Raw genomic sequence first — 18,236 nt, forward strand, 5'->3', positions numbered from 1 at the left:
CTATATCAGCATGAAGCAAGTCTTGGTGATTGTCACTGTGATTCACAGGCTGAAATGCCAACATCTGAACATTTAAGATTTCATGGTCGTATCAGACGTCACAGCCTTTTCACTAAAGCTGCAAAATCCCACTTAATACCAACAAAATGCAAAAAACTGACCACGTTTCTATGGATACCAGGCTCATCATTTCTCTTCAAAAGTGGACTTAATCGTCACCTGTTTAAAGCAAAAGTGTGGAAAATGACTGATCCTGACACTTACCGGAGCAAATATGACCATACACATTTAAATGCACAAAAGATATCCAGCCCCACAGCGCAAGAAGCCCCCAGTAGTCCGAGTCATGTAGACGCAAGAGGATCCTTCTTAGAAAGAGCAGACAATTCTGTCTCTCTCCACCTCTCCTGCTCTCGAGGAGTGCTTAAGAGTCAGAGTCAATGCTGCTATGAGAGAGAGAGAGAGAGAGAGAGAGAGAGAGGTGGAAGCTCTCTGTGACTCCCAGGCTGCTGTACAGTGGCACACACACACACAAAGGAAGCCCCTACAACAGAGAAGGCACTCCGACATACGACATTATCATTACTCTCTTTCTCACACACACACACACACATATATATATATATATATATATATATACACACAAACACACTTTCTTAAATACCTTTTATACAATAAGTTTCAGAAATCAATACAGAGTCAAAAATAGAAATACACCCACATACACTACATGTCCAAATGTTTGTGGACACCCCTTCTAATGAATACATTCAGTTACACTCACAGCTTGTCTAGTCCCTGTAGAGCAGTACTACCAATAGATTCATTTTGATAGTCAGGAACAACCCTAAGAACCGTCATAATAGTAAACTGCAAGTTACATAGCAATTATTAAAAAATCCATATTACAATAAACAAATCTTTTATGGCAATAAATAAGTTATATATAGTTAGACAATTAGAGGGTATTAATAATAATAATAATAATAATAATAATATATTTTAAATTATTATATTATTACAATAAAATGATTTACTGTATTTTTATAGTGCAGCATCACATCCTTTAGATGGTCCACAGGCAACTTATGAAAAAAACTGTTTACAGGAAAAGGTTAGATGGTCTTGAACAACTGTCATAATAGTAATTGCAATTTACACAGCAATTATAACATAATATAAGCAATTATAACATAAATAAATATAAACAATAATAATAATAAATTATCTCTATATATATTATAACAATAAATAAATCTTACATGGCAATAAATATGTTGCATATTATTATCAATGATGTAAACAAATAAAGCATATAATAACAACAACAACAGCATCACATCTTTAACAGTACCCACAGCATTATACAAAAAATACTCCCAGTCTAAGGAGACGGTCCACAGCCAACTTATTGAAAAACTGTTTACAGGACATTTTGCAATAACGCACCTTCAGTTTGCCAGCCCATAATTTCATAATAGCTTTGATCTCTATCTCAGGCAGCATTTATCACCTATAAAGCCTCCATCAAAAGCTAGTGCAGAAAACAGCTTCACACATCAACACAGGCTTAACATACAAACTCATCAAGTGCCCTACATGCACTCACCCACTTATTCACACACCTTATATAGTCCCCTATATGGTTGCTGCACCATTTATCGGCTACCCTTCACCCTATTCATCACTGGTCAGTTTGTGACCACAGGGCTGCTGTGGACCTGATATTATTTTGGTGGCGCATTATCCTCAACACAGTAGTGACTTCACCATGCTAGCTTGTACAAGTGTACAAGGCATAGCGGTGTTGCTGAGGTTTCTACAGACCCCAGAGTGTCAATTCTAGCCTCAGAGTGGGTCCAATATCCAAAACTATCTAGCTAAGATGTTTAGAAACCCATTCAAAGATTTTATTAAAGGAATTTGATGGTGGGAAGTTTGGCTTAGCTAAGTTTGGCTTAGAAGTTGAATAAAATAAAGTTAAAATGACACGTTTAGAGGACAAATCCTCTGTAAATCAACAGAGAATGTGTTCTGTAGTGTGTGTAGCTATTAGCCACTGCAGGATCCCTAACGTACTGTTAAATCTGAATGTAATGCGTCAACTTATGGTGATTTTTAGCCCTACTTTATTATGTGTGCAACAAACTGATGGTCAGACTGACTAATGGTGAGATTTTGATACCCTCTCTGCATCTAGTTTTTGTGTCCTAATGACAAAAACATCCTGTTAATATGCTTAGTGTGAATTGCTATCTGTTTATCCTTCATCTGTTAGGTTATGAAGTTATGGCGTGAACACCCAGCTTAAGAATACACACTAACATGTGAGGTATGGCTGCCCTAGGACCAAGATATAACCACAAAGCTAGAGGCTAGGGCTAATAAACACCAGTGAGTCAGAGTCTCGTGAAAGGGGTTTCTAATAAAGTGGCCACTGAATATAAGTATAAGGTACAAGCCAAGTGGCTATGATCAGTGGTAGTCTATGAACAGGCCGGGCCTATGTTTGTGAAAGTAGACTATAATAAACAGTACTGAGGAACACTATATTTCCAAATGTTTGTGGACACCCCTTCTAATAAATGCATTCAGCATCTTTAAGTTATGCCAATTGCAGACAAAGATGTGCAAATGCACACACACAAACTGCTTGTCTAGCCAATGTAGAGACGTACAGCCAATAGTGTAGGCCTCTCTGGAGCAGATAAACAGGATGAACCTCTTGGCACCATGCTGCCTAATGCCTAAAGGTGTGGGCTAGAGGGGTATAAAGCCCCCTAGCACAGTGGAACTGTGTTCTCTGGAGTAATGGATGGTGCTCCATCCAATACTTTTGGAATGAGTTGGGGAATTGGGAATGAGGTAAGGTGGTGATCATCCTACACCCTGACCTCACTAACATTCTCGTCGCTGAATGCAATCAAATTCTCACAGCAATGCTTCGAAATTTTACAAAAGGCCATTCTTTGAACAGTAGAGAGTAAAGCCCAGAATTTCTGAAGAAACAATGAATGAGCAGGTGTCCAAATACTTTTGTCTTACAGCGTGAACTAGTTTAGGTGTAAAGATACTGACAGCACTGCTAATGAACACAGTGAGTCACCCTAGAGACACAGTTGTGTCCTTCAAAAAATGTCCCCTGTGCTCTAATATGTCCTACACCACAGCAACCTTCCTACACCCAATCAGACCTGGGTTGGAGCACACGGTGTCACAATTACAACCTGCTCATTCCATTCTCATTTCACCATCTATCTGCTCTGATCTCTGTCTCATCGGCTCGTCGTATAGACAAGACGGTCACAGAGCGCTCCGAGAGAGCACGTCTGGAATATAAACGAACTCCGTCCCCTCAAACTGGACACATTTGAGATGGCAGCTGGTTTAGCTTTCATTCTTGCTCTCAGATTCCATTCATTAGAAGTCGGCGTTGTCACTGCCATTCACAAAGTTACGACAAATGATATTTATGGCTCACGTCTCACTGAAACTAATAGCAAATCATTTGCCTCATGATTACCATGTTAGCTTAGGACTAATTATACTGAATGTGGTAGCTCGGTGCTACGACATTTAAAAGGTAAAAGGTGCACGTATTTGTCACTGTACAGTGTACACTGTACAGCGAAATGTGTCCTCTGCATTTAACCCATCTGGTAGTGAACACACACTCACACACACTCACACACACACACTCACACATGTGTTAGGGGCAGTGAGTACACACACACACCCAGAGCGGTGGGCAGCCAACTCCAGCGCCCGGGGAGCAGAGAGGGTAAAGGGCCTTGCTCAAGGGCCCAACAGTGGCAGCTTGCCAAGCCCGGGAATCGAACCCACAACCCTGTTATCGATATCCCGGCGCTCTTACCGCTGAGCCATTTATCTCGTTAGTTTGTTAGCGGGTTAGTTCTCCGTTATTTCACCAGCTTGTAGTTAGCGCAGGGTAAGCGCATAAGTTAGCGCAAGTCTGGTCACCCAGAGTTAGCGAGCTAGTTCACTTTCCTCTCGTTATCTTGTTGTTGTTGTTAGCATAGCAGTTGAGCCTTTTCTCATTATCTTGTAGTTAGCATGTTAGTTTACCTCACTTTTACCTTTAATATCTCCTCTATTAACACGTTAGCTAACCCGAACTAACCCAAACCCTAGCGCTAGTTTGTGGTTAGGGTTAGTTAGCAGAAGTGAATCTATTCAGTGTAGTGGATGCTAAGCTAAAATACGTACTGTTTTTTAATTGAATTTTTTTTGGTTTAGTTTGATTTTAATTTCTAATTCATTCATAAATACAATATAAAATGCCAGTGTTGATAAAAAAGCCAGTCTGTAGAGACTAAACTTTACTGTAGCATGCTGGAATCTATAATATTGTACTTAATTCAACTTAATTTAGTGTTGAATGCGCTAATAAATTGAAAAGGGAAACTTTAACATGTTTGCATTAACATTAATTCATGTATTAGTAACAATACAGACATTTTTAGAAGATTTTCAGAAGACTTGTATAGTAAATATGTAGGATTTATATATATATATATATATATATATATATATATATATATATATATATAGATAGATAAATTTATATATATTTATTTATATAGATAGGTATATTTTCAGGCACTTGTTTTTTCTCTATCAAAATTATATCAACTGAAGGGACTGCTGTATCATACTGAATAATGACATTTGTAAATCGCAGTCATACTCAAACACTATAGCAAAATTACATTAATAACTCAATTAGCAACTGTACTCCAAACACTGGAGACAGTGGATAGTCTTATGCTGCCTGTAGTGCTGTCTGTCTGCAGCCGGCACTGCCTGTAGTACACCTGCAATACACAATATATGAACATTAAACCTTCCAGGTTTCCATTTTCAGATGTGGAGCACCTCTTGGACCTGGCTCTCAGCTTCCCTCTTTCATTCCAAAATGCTATAGGCCTTCAATTTCAAAAGATTGTACCAGTCAAAAGTGCACTTCTGAGAAAATTGCTCTCCAAGTTGTGATTCCGAACTTATTAAAATCACCATTTTTTTATTTTATTTCACTGATCTACAAAGCAGCCCCATATTTAGGCCATAGAATTCAACCTCTGTCCACTTGCGAGCTTGTGTGTGAGACTTTGACGAATGCTAGAAGCACTTATTAAAAACAGTACGCCTCAAAGGATGGTTCCTCCTGTAGCTGGTCAGGTAGAACAGTCTCATTCTGTCAAAGTGAACCTTTGGGAACCCGAGCTGCCCACCAGCCGGCGGGGGAAGACCAGCCATTCTGATGCAACGCTGAGAAAGTGGGTCCGACAGCGGCGCGCTCACAATGGGATCTAAAGGACAAGCGTGTATGCAGATGTGTGAGAGTGAGTAAATGCGAGCGAGTGAATAAGAGAGGAAGTGGTGGGAGCTCTGGGGATAACAGGTGGGCCGTGTGTGGGAGTGAGAATAGAGGAGAATTCTGTCACAGCTGCCCAGGCGTGTGTGTAGCACCTGCTGGCTGGATAACAAGAAGCGCTCATAGCTTTCTATCTGTCACTCTCTCCAGGCTTTACTGTGGACCAGCAGTGTCTGGGCCAGATTCACTGGAAGAAGCCCTTCAGCCCAGAGGACAGCTTTGGAACCCAAACTGGTGTATGCTAGCGGCTAGCAATCACTCCACCGCAGAACTGGCGTACTGTTCCCAATCAGAACTAGCAGTAAAAGGGGTCAGACAAGGGTCAAACATTGGCTCCCAATCCTGGTCCTTGGGTACCCTTGCCTGGAACATGCTAATGTTTATTTAGTTACTATTACTTATTTATGTATTTATTTCCCTGTCCCTCTATTGTCCAATATGCTGCTCTGTATTTCCCTGTCCCTTTATTGTCCAATATGCTGCTCTGTATTTACATGTCCCTCTATTGTCCAATATGCTGCTCTGTATTTCTCTGTCCCTCTATTGTCCAATATGCTGCTCTGTATTTACATGTCCCTCTATTGTCCAATATGCTGCTCTGTATTTCCCTGTCCCTCTATTGTCCAATATGCTGCTCTGTATTTCCCTGTCCCTCTATTGTCCAATATGCTGCTCTGTATTTCCCTGTCCCTCTATTGTCTAATATGCTGCTCTGTATTTCCCTGTCCCTCTATTGTCCAATATGCTGCTCTGTATTTCCCTGTCCCTCTATTGTCTAATATGCTGCTCTGTATTTCCCTGTCCCTCTATTGTCCTCTGTGTCAGTGTCCCTCTATTGTTCAGTGTGCTGCTCTGTATTTACATGTCCCTCTATTGTTCAGTGTGCTGATCTGTATTTACCTGTCCCTCTATTGTCCTATGTGCTGCTCTGTATGTCAGTGTCCCTCTATTGTCCAATATGCTGCTCAGAATTTCCCTGTCCCTCTATTGTCCAATATGCTGCTCTGTATTTCCCTGTCCCTCTATTGTCCTTTGTGTGTCAGTGTCCCTCTATTGTTCAGTGTGCTGATCTGTATTTACCTGTCCCTCTATTGTCCTTTGTGTGTCAGTGTCCCTCTATTGTTCAGTGTGCTGATCTGTATTTACCTGTCCCTCTATTGTCCTATGTGCTGCTCTGTATGTCAGTGTCCCTCTATTGCCCTATGTGCTGCTCTGTATTTCACTGTCCCTCTTGCGTTCAGTGTGCTGCTCTGTATTTCCCTGCTCCTCTGCTGTTCAGTGTGCTGCTCTGTATTTCACTGTCCCTCTTGCGTTCAGTGTGCTGGTCTGTATTTTATTGTCCCTCTATTGTTTAGTGTGTTGCCCCTTGTCCCTCAGTGTCCAACTCTTTTTATGTCTTTACCGTATACTGTTTTTTCTGTCCCTCAGTCATTTACCTGCCTTATCTTTGTGTTTTTTCCTCTGTCATTTCAGCAGTGTGTCATTTATTTCTCTAGTCATCTCTAAGAAATCACTACATCAGTGTCCAAAGAAGGGCGAGGCACTGTCCAGGTCCCAACAGTTGCCATCAGATTTCAGCTAGGTTTCTCATGTTCTTCACATCTCTGTGCATGGACTGGCTAATCCGTGATGCATTAAAAGTATTTAAATTGCACGTAAGACTCTCTTACGTTAAAACAGCAAGAACATGTGTTTTTTGCATGGTATAGGCCCTTAGAATCAGAAAGGCTGAGGAAAGACTTTTAAAAGAGCATTGGTTTCAGACACATTGCCAGAAACATCCTCCGGCACCTTCCTTTTCAGAACTAAAAGTGTTGCTTATCAGGTGGCAGCGGAAAAAGGCCACAGGAACCGGATGCTCAGATTCTTCTTCAAGCTCATATCGAGATGCAGACAGGACTATTTATTTGAGGCCAGCGGTTTCCCCTTTGGACAGCAGGAAACTGGATTCTCATTGAAGTGACCCACAAGCAGCGGAGGTAACTTGGGCCCAGCGGAGACGTAACGGTAGGCCAAGCAGCGGCCAGCCGCTGACGACCATCAGCCAACAATTAATCTCCATCTAATGAGTTCCACTACATTACACTGTAAGACATGTGAGTTATTACAGCAGAGCAGGAGGAATACAATAACAAGGTCAATAAATTTATGCCTGTAAAAGATGATGGAGGGACTGGTTTAGGAACCTCTGTCTGTGCCACGGTTATATGGTTATATCGTTAAGGGGAAATTTCACAGATTTTGGAAAATTCCAATATAATTAAATGTTTAGGATGTAACCAAAGTCCTACAGAGTAGTTTGGTGTGAAATGCTCTGTTTCAGAGAAACACACTGAATCACACTGAAACTGTTCACAGTGGTGGTGAATAGAACCAGACATCAAAACCAGATGTTCAGTGCTTCTAAAATAGGAATGCAACAACTATTCGACCAAAATTAATTTAATAGTCGATTTGTTGGTGACGCATCATCATGCATGTTTCTTACGCTAACTAGGAACAGTTCTGGACATACTTGGACAGTGGATTAAAAGCCAAAGTTTAACCATAACAGTGTGAAGTATATTAATTTCCTCAATCTGAACACAAAGCTGCAGTGAAAGCATACAGATTGAGCAGCTGTCTGTCACGTGAACAGGGCATTAAATAGGGCCTAATAAATAGAGGGTCCCATCTAAGCTCTGTGTGCATTATACAACCCAGACAGGGTCCATGTTTAACCCCTTTTGGTCCCATCACTGACCCTGGTGGGACCCTAGAGAACATTCTTAAGCGGGGCCCACATGGAACCCATGGACAAAACTACCCATATAGGCCCCACATCTGCATGTTAGCTGGGGAAATGAATGTATGATGTTCTACGGTAAAATAGTCTCTAAAGGAAATTCATTTATTAAGGTCCACCACTAATTGCCCACCATCAACATTGCATATAAAACTCAGGAAGACACGTTTAGGTTCACCATTCATTTTCGACAGTAAATATAATGGCTATATTATTGTTGTAGTCATGGTGACCCCTGCTTCCTATAATTTATTTTTTTGTATAAGTTGTATTTTTTCTATACTTAACTTTTCACATCAAACCTGACATCTGTTTACATTGATTGATGCAGACATGTAGAACATTTGGTGAAAAGATCATCATCACTCATCTCTCTCTCTCTCTCTCTTTCTGTCTCTCTCTGTCTCCCATTCTCAGTGATACTAACCAATTACAGTTGCAACTCTTCAGACGCAGCTATCTACTGCCACTTGCTGGCACACAGAGGAACTGCAACCATTACCAAACTAGACCATCACTGTAGATTTAACACCTACTGTACATACACTAAATGTCCACATATTTTTGGACACCCCTTCTATGCTTTCAGCTATTTTACGTTGCACCCAGTGCTAACACACACACACACACACACACACACACACGTTCACAGCCTGTCTAGTCCCCCCCCAGTATTAAGCTATGGAACAGTGGAACTGCTGTGTTGTCTGGAATGATGGTTGGTGCTCCTTCCAGTACCTTCTGTTTACCGAATGCAGTCAAATCCTCACAGCAAAGCTCCTCCAAAATCTAGTAGAAAGCCTTCTTCTCTGGACAGCAGAGACAGTTACTCCAACTCTTGTTTAATACCCTTGATTTTGAAAAAACAATGAATGAGCAGGTGTCCCAATACTTTTGTCCATTCAGTGTTAATTTTTATATATGCTGGTTTATTATATGAGAGCATGCCAGCATATCTACTTGGGGCCTGTGTGCTCTCACTGTGTGTGATATATTGTTTTCCTCAGCTCCCCAGTGACGCCAGGGCCAGTTGCATATCCATGCAGTGGATTACGCAACAGCTGATTGTGTTTAGTGACCGTGAAGAAGAGGTAAAACGCGACATCTGGTGGCAGCACTGAGAAACACAAGGACAACATGGCTTGAGTTCATTGGCCTTGAGTGGGACTCACACACGTACACGCAAACAGGCATACACACACACACACACACACACACGTCAGAAATGTGAGGTGCAGAAGGAACATTCATGATGACAGCTAGAACACTGAGCATGTATCTCAAACACATCCTCACTGCACACACACACACACAGTTGCACACACACATACATGTGCATGACTACACACCACACATCATCACCACATTCTACTACATGCTTATTATAGTAGACATGTAGATTAAATATACAAAAGGCTAAACTTAAAGGGCAACTTCACCAATCTTTCAAAAGTTGAGATGCGTATAAACATTTACACTAAAGGCATTTAGCAGATGCTCTTATCCAGAGCGACTTACAAAAGTGCTTTGCTATTTACTCAAGAAAAACCTCAGCTAGTTAGACTCTACTAAACACAAGTCAGTAAGGTGACCACTCTGCTATTCGCCCAAGTACTCTCAGAAGAGGACGGTCATCAGTCTGGGTTTGAAGACAGCGAACGACTCTGCTGTTCGGACCCCCAGGGGAAGCTCGTTCCACCACTTTGGAGCAGGACAGAAAAAAGCCTGGACGCTCGTCTTCCGTGGATTTTGAGGGATGGCGGGTCGGGCCGAGACGTACTTGAAGCTGGAAGGGCTCTTGGTGCGGATCGGCCTTTGACCATCTCCATCAAGTACGGAGGGGCTGGCTGGTCCAGTCTTGGCTTTGTAGACCAGCGTCAGGGTTTTGAATCTGATGACCTGGGCAGCAGCTACAGGAAGCCAGTGAAGAGAGAACACAGCAGTGGAGTGACATGGCTGAATTTAGGAACATTGAAGACGACCCGTGATGCTGCATTCTGGATAAGTTGCAGGGGCCTGATGGTGCGCAGAGGGAGACCAGCCAGAAGAGAGCTGCAGCATGCATATATCCCTGCATCCCTCCTCCATTAACTTCCATTGACTTTTAGGCCAAAGTTGTCTTAAAACTATGCAAAAATGGTGTCTGAGGCATCTCAGGCCTTGTATTCTTAAACATCTGCTGTAATAATAACTTTCTGTGAGGGAGTTTTTGGAGGTTTTTAGAAGTTTGCCACCAATTAGCATCAGGCAAACTGAATGCTGAATGCATAGGCCATCACACACTGTCCTCAAACCTCGTGGGGGTGTTATTTGCTCATGTGGTTTCAGATACTGTACGACACAATGGTATCTAAAAACATGGACAAAAAAAAAGAGCATACAGTGGTGTGTCCTACAGTTTGTTATTTACCCTTATTTTGAGGGGGGGGGGTGGTGGTAGGGGAAGTGGTAGGGGGTGGTGTGGAGCTCCTGCTTTAACCCACAGTGAAACAAAGCATGCGACTGCTCAATTAGCATTAGCAAAACAGCTCCTTCCTCCTCTTCTGCTTTTCCTCAGGAAGTTGAAGAGCACCCTGGCAGAACAAAGACTGTGATGATGAGGAGATGGATGAAGGCTGCAGAGTGAATACGGCTGGGGGAGAGTGTCGCCATGACAATGATAATGCCCTAATTTGTTCCTGGTTAAGCTGCTGGCTCAGGCCTGCTTATCTCATCTTATATAATTAAAGAAAGAGTGTAAGTACTGAGCGAGAGAGAGAGAGAGAGAGAGAGAGAGAGAGAGAGAGAGAAAGAGGTTATCTCCTCATAAAGATGCTTTAGTAACATAACACTGCTCCTGCTGTTAAACCTGCACCATCTTCATGGCTCATCCATCATCCAACCGGTTATCTATCCATTCATCCATTCATCTATGCAGCCTTCCACCCATCTATCTATCCACCCATTCATGCAGCCATCCATCCATCCATATATCTATCCAGCCATTCGTAAAACCATCCAGCCATCGAACATTCAACCATTCAATTATTCAGTTATCCATCCAACTATTCATCCCTCCATCCATCCATCCATATAATCAACCATTCACTCAATCATCCATCTGTTCATGCAGGCTTCCACCCATCTATCTATCCACCCATCCATATAATCAACCATTCATCCAACCATTCACCCATCTATGCATCCATTCAACTAACCATCTATCCATTCATCCAACCATCCAGCCATCCATCCATCCAATTATGCAATTATGCATTCATTCATCTAACTATCCATCCATCTATCCATCCACCCATTCATCCAACCATCCAGCCATCAAGCATTCAACTATTCAATTATCCACTTATTCATCCATCCATATATTCAGCCATGCATCCAATTATCCATCCACTCATGCAGCCTTTCATACATCTTTCCACCCATCCATCCCTTCATATAGTCAACAATTCATCCAGTCATCCATCCATCTATGCATCCATTCAACTAACCATCCATCCAACCATCCAGCCATCCAGCATCCATCCCTCCATCCAATTATGCAATTATGTATCCATTTGTCTAACTATCCATCCATCTATCCATTCATCCAACACCCTATTCAACCATTTACTTTTACATACATGTTTCTTTTCATCCATCCATCCAACAATCAATCTATGAATCCATCCATCCAGTCATGCAACCATTTATCTTTCAATTCACCCCTCCATTTATCTGCCCATCCAACCTTCCATCTATGCATGTATCTATCCATCTAGTCAACCATTCATCCAGTCGTCCACCCATCTCTCCATCCATTGCAACCATCCATCCATACAGCCACCCACCCTTTCATCCATCCTTGTACTCATCAATTTATCTTCTTATTCATCCCTCTGTTTATTCGTCCATCCAAACATCCATGAATGCGTCCATCCATCCATTCATTACAGATTTCCAAACATTCATCCATCCAAACATTTATTGTTACATTTATCCCTTCATCCATGTATCCAACTATCCATCCACTCCTTCTAACATCCATCCATCTATCGCTTAATCTGTCAGTGTCAAATTATACAACCTTCCCTCCATCAGTTCTTTCATGAAGTTATCTTCTCATCCTTCTGTCTCCTCATTCCATCTGTGCATCCATTACTCTCTCTCACACACATCCATCCATCCGTCCATCCATCCATCCATCCATCCATCTACCTTCTCTCTCTCTCTCTCTCTCTCTCTCTCTCTCTCTCTCTCTCTCTCTCTTTCTCTCTCTCTTTCTCTCTCTCACTCTCTCTCGCACACGTGTGGCTGATGTGTGAAAGTGTGTGTATGTGTGTGTGTGATCTGGTGAGTGTAGCTTGTTTATCAGGCTCTCCCAGCTGTGCTCTGCAGGGCTGGGAGGAGGGTGAGGATGAGGATGGTGATGAAGAGGAGGATGAAGAGCAGCGTTGTCCTCCGGCTGCTGCAGCTAAAGAGGACTGCTGGATTACAGGGTGTGTGTGTGTGTGTATAAGAGAGAGAGAGAGAGAGAGAGAGAGAGGGAAGGGAAGTAGTAGGAAACACGATAAAGGGGGAAAGAAAAGGAGAGGAGGGGATGATTTGGTAGAAATTGGGGAGAGAGAGAGAGGGAGAGACTCTTAAAATACTAATACTTCAAAAGGTTCTTTGAGCAATGCCAAAGAAAACCATGTTTGTAAACCGTGCTTGTAATAGAGATGTTTGAGTGTGAAGAAGGTCTAATGAACCTAGGTGTAAAGGTTCCTTACCAATTGTAACATTCTTCACACTCACAAATCTCTATTTCAAACATTACAGACATTGCATCGCTCAAGACTCTTTTAGTAGGACCTTTATTGGCATTGGGTATGATGACCTTAGCCTCATCCAACCAACCATCCATTCATCTATTCATCCATACAACCAACCAACCAGCTGTCTATCTTACCAACCAAACAACCAACCATCCAACCATACATTCAACCAACAAACCAAACAACCATCCATCCATCCATCCATCCAACTATCCACATATATAGTGGAGAGAGAAGGAAAAAGAGAGAGAGAAAGAGAAACTGTAGGAGAGAGAGAGAGAGAGAGAGAGAGAGAGAGAGAGAGAGAGAGAGAGAGAGTAGAGTCTGCTGCTGTTCTATATGTGGTGTTAATGAGCATCGTGTGTGTTGGTGAATCTAATCAGCGAGTTTGGTTTAGTGAATGTGAAACAGAGAACAGAGAGCACCTGCAGGCCATCAAGTCTTTCACACACACACACACACACACACACACACACACACTGACTGTAAGCTGAGCAGAGGAGTGTCTCTTTACCTCTTTATCTCTCTTGTTCTGAACAACACTTCTACTTCTCTGCCTGCGCCACACTCGACAAGCACCTCCAATTCAGGGGCTTAACACACACACACACACACACACACACACACACACACACACACACACACACACACACACACACAGAGGCTTAACGTTTACCCCGATGCCATAAACCTGCCATTGTTAAGACAAACACACAGACACGCATAACAATAATATATATACTTATATAATTCTTCATTTTTCAGTGTTCCTCCATCCATCCATCCATCCATCCATCTATCCATTCATCCGTCTATCCATGCCACCATCCAACCATGCATCTATCCCTCCATCCATTGATCCAATTATCCAGACATTCTATCCATTCCTCCATCCAACCACCCATCTATACATCACCTGTTCCTCTATCTATTCATTCATTAATCAGTCCAAACATCCATCCATCCGTCCATCCATCGAAACCGTCCATCAGTCTATCCAACATTCATCCGTCCATCAGTCCAACTATCCATCCAAATATCCATCTATTTTTAACAGAATGACACAGAAGCCTCAATATCTACATATCAGAGTTTTAGTGAATCCACTCTTAACCTCTCTCACAGCTTCCATTCTTCTCAGGAGACTCTTTTCCAGTGTTTCAGTAGATTCTCCCACATCCCTAAAGTTCAGCCTCTTGCATTTTCTGCCAAACACATTCAATGATGTTGATGTCTGGACTCTTGAGAGGTCTGTCCAGTGTTCTGAGAACATCAGCAGATTCAGCAGTTTGATTTTCTCAGTAAGAGCTTTCAGACACAGAGCTGGGACGTCTTCTCACAGTGGAAGGACGTGGCTTTCAGGTGGAGCTTTATTTTCTCCTCTCTCTCAAAGATAAAACAGTTAGCTTGTTTAACTGATGGGAGGCAGTTGTGATGGTCTACCTGGTCTTGCACGGTTGCTAGGAGTCCTGTTTTCTCCATCATTTTCATTATTTCACAACTCCAATTGTGAAATTGTGGAATTTCCTTTGCTGCTCAATTCCCACACATTAGCTAGGATTCCCATATCACACTAAGCTAAAGGGAGAGTGAAGGCTAGCATTGGCCTCTTGGCCTCCTACTGCATCATACACCAACCCCCAAATACACACACACACACACACACACACACACAATTATCTATTACACGCAACTCCAGAACACATATACACACCCCATGCTTACACAGACATGCACACACACAAGCACGCACACACACACACACACACAGAATTAAATACAAACATGCTCAAATGCACATGCTCACACACACACACACACTGCAAAAAAAATAACACTCCCACATACAGAGCTATCCATTACACACAAGTCCTCCCTCAGCCAACTTCCCCCTTTTGCGTTCATGCACGGCTACTTTCAAGAGCCACCCAAAGTGTGTGTGTGTGTGTGTGTGTGTGTGGAGTAAAAATATCCCACTGGACCACTCGGGCGGAATCAGTCCCCATCCCCACCCTCCACACACACAACCATCGGCCTGAGTTAACAAATGGCAGTTTATGCCAGCTAGGCATGCACAAAACACACACACACACACACACACACACGATAGAGAGAAGTTTGCATTCCTGTATTGTTTGGATAAATTAAATACAATATATAGACAAAAGTTTTGGGACATCTGCTCATTCATTGTTGTCCTGCATTTGTTGGAGTAACTGTCTCTACTGTCCAGGGAAGAAGGCCTTCTCCTAGTTTTTAGAGGAGCGTTACGGTGAGGATTTGATTGCACTCAGCGACAAGAGCAGTGTTAGTAAGGTCAAGGCTGTTGGACGATCTCCACCCCACCTCATCCTCAGCTCCCACAAGAAGTCATCATAAAAGTACTGAATGAAGCACCAGAGAACACAGTTCCACTGCTCCACAGCTCAATGCTGGGGCCTTTATACCTCTCCAGCCAATGCCTGGCATTAGGCAGCATTGTGCCAATAAGTTCATGTTTATCTGCTCTAGAGAGTCCAATTCTATTGGCAGTACTTTTCTTAAAATAGCTGAATGCATTAATCAGAAGGGGTGTCCACAAACATTTGACCATACAGTGTATAGCATGTAAATTGAACGTAGAGCTGAATGCCTCTACAGCCACATTTCTGAGGGGTTAAACAGAAAAGAGCGAGGGGCTGTCGGTGAAGCTCCCTGGTCAGCCGTGAAGTTTCGGGAGATAATAAACGCCTGAGCGGGAGTGAGGTCGTGGCAGTGAAGCGTCTCTGGCTAGCAGCGTGTAAATCCTGTGACGTGTCTGTGCTGGAGATGTTTTTTGGCCCGTTTGAGACAAGCTGGATCCAGGCATTGCTTCCATGCTCGGCTGACCATAAACAGGCATAAAATCTCAATTTATTTTTGAAATACTATTTTTTTCCCCCCTCCGTCCTTCTTCCTCCTGGTTGCTATCTCCCTGTGGAGTTTCCATGGTTACTAGGTCACATGACCCAGCGTAGACCCTCCCCTGCCCTGCGGTGACTGTCACAGCAGTTTGTCAGAGTTGGCCACCCGACCGGGATACAATCCGATGTGTGTGGATGTGTGTTAGAGAGAGAGAGACAGAAAAGGAGAGGGCAAAGACAGAGAGTAAATACAGTATGTGTGTGGCCTCATACGTTAAAGCCTGAGGCCTCTGCCAGCAAGTGCATAAATGCATACATTGCATAGCATTCCAGAGAAGCGATTATTCAGCACGGCAAACTCAAACCTCTGCTGCGCAAGCCTCGTTTCCGCAGAACACACTTAAACCAACATTGGCAGCACCACAGTTATCAGTTCTAATTATTATTTATTGGGAGACGTTTTCTAGGACTGTGTTTGGTCCAAATCACTGCACTGTTTGTTCTGAGACCTTAATCAGACTGCGATTTGCAATCACCATACTGTTTGTTCTAAGATCTCGTCCTGATCGGAATTGGTTCTAATCACAGCCTTGTTTGTTCTGAGCCCGACTTCAGACTGTGGTTGGTTCTGTTTCCCACCTTATTTGCTCTCACTTGTTATTGGTTCTAATACCTGTATTGTTTGTTCTGAGACCTTCTCCAGACTGTGATTGGTTCAATTTATTGCCTTGTTTGTTCTAACACCTTGTCCTGACTGTTATTGGTTCTAGTCCCTGTATTGTTTGTTCTGAGACCTCCTCCTGACTGTGATTGGTTCTATTTACTGCCTTTTTTGTTCTAATTACCATGGTGTTTGTTCTGAGCCTTTCCCTGATTGTGACTGGTTCTATTCCCTGCCTTGTTTGTTCTGACACCTTCCCCAGACTATGATTGGTTCTATTCATTGCCTTGTTTGTTTGAATTGCCATGGTTTTCTGAGCCTTCCCTGACTGTGATTGGTTCTTATTACTGTGATGTTTGTTATGAGACCTCTCCCTGACTGTGATTGGTTCTAATCCTTCTGACTCTCTCTAAAGCTTAAAAAATACAAAAGTTACGAAGCAAAGGTAAGACTCTAAACTTGTCTTGTCTGATCACCTACATTTGGCATTTTGATTTTGGCTGAACCATTTCCTTTAAACCCAGACCATCCACCGTCTCCAAACAGCCAACCTTTTGTTTTATCTGTACTCAGCTCCACACATTTAACCTGCCCTGTGCGTTCAGCGGAAGGAAAGCAGTGTGTGAGGTGATGTGATCAGATTCAATCTGGCTGAGTGTCCCCCGTATCCTCGCGTCCCTTCAGAGGCACTCAAATGGGACGTGAACTTAGGGTCTACTACCGCCGTTGGCTCTGGACCAGACAACAGGCAGTGACAGCCAACCTTTCTTCTCTGAGCCAGCCACATCTGTCCGCAGCCCCGGAGGATCTCCACAGGCGTGCAAGGATGGACTGAGGTGCACAGAAACCTTTTCTGAACAGGTCTGAATCGGAATCAGGTCATTTGTGTTACATTATAAGCGTGTTCTGAGAGTCTACCTCAGCGCTGCGTAAGGTGGCATCTGGTTCAGTAGTTCTGAGCTCTGGGTTGTTGATCGCAGGGTTGTGGGATCGATACCACGAGTCCACTAAGCTAAGCATTGTATGGCCCTTGAGCAAGGCCCTTAACCTTCTCTGCAAGAGGGGTACTGTAGCACAGCTCTCCCTGTGCTCTGTTTTTGTAAGCTGGGATATGCAAAGAGAAGAATTTCTTTTTTTGTTTTAAACAGCGGCTTCTATACTGTAAGGACAAAAATATTGGGACAGCTGCTCATTCCTTTCTTCTGAAATCAAGTTTGTAAAGTTGAAAATATAAATACAAAAATCTTCCTTTATAAACTCTGCTTATCTGTGCAGGGCAGGGCTGACCAGGTCACTGTTTTAAACACCTTCATTAAACCAGTGGCTCTCACTGCTTCTCAGAATCCGCTGCCGACGTTTATCGAACATCTTTTCCCATTTCTGAATGAAAGACAGAATAAGAATGAAAATCTCTCTGATTGGTTTATTTATCACCGTTTGTGCCTCTTCAGATAGAGAGAGAGAGAGAGAGAGGAAGGGGGGGGGGGTGTGTGTAAATGTGTGACATTTTCAATAAAAATGATAAAGCTTAAAAAGAAACGGGACGCCTGAGCTGAAATTACTCAGCTTTAAAAAACAGTACGACTGATAGTAGAGCTCATTTAGGACTGGAGTACTGAGAAAGAGGGGGGGGGGGGTGTAAGATAAAGAAAGAATGTAACAGAGTGTGAAGGAGTGAAAGAGAGAAAGAGTAGGAGAGAGAAAGAGAGTGTGAGAGGGT

General features: G+C 42.8%; 1 protein-coding gene across 2 annotated transcripts in view; it reads right to left on the reverse strand.

Annotated features, from left to right (window-relative positions):
• Positions 1-18,236, reverse strand: part of synpra (synaptoporin a) — a 37,124-nt gene that overhangs the window by 13,100 nt on the left and 5,788 nt on the right. Inside the window, exon 1 of one of the 2 annotated variants that reach the window (XM_072665699.1) lies at positions 265-340. The exons of the other annotated variant lie outside the window; for it this stretch is intronic. Within the exon in view, the coding sequence (XP_072521800.1) occupies positions 265-288 (24 nt within the window). The 5' untranslated portion in view covers positions 289-340. Of the gene's footprint in view, positions 1-264; positions 341-18,236 lie in introns of those variants that run through there. 2 annotated transcript variants of the gene reach the window in all.

The sequence above is a fragment of the Salminus brasiliensis genome, chromosome 21, assembly GCF_030463535.1.
Source record: "Salminus brasiliensis chromosome 21, fSalBra1.hap2, whole genome shotgun sequence".
Taxonomy (NCBI): Eukaryota; Metazoa; Chordata; class Actinopteri; order Characiformes; family Bryconidae; genus Salminus; species Salminus brasiliensis.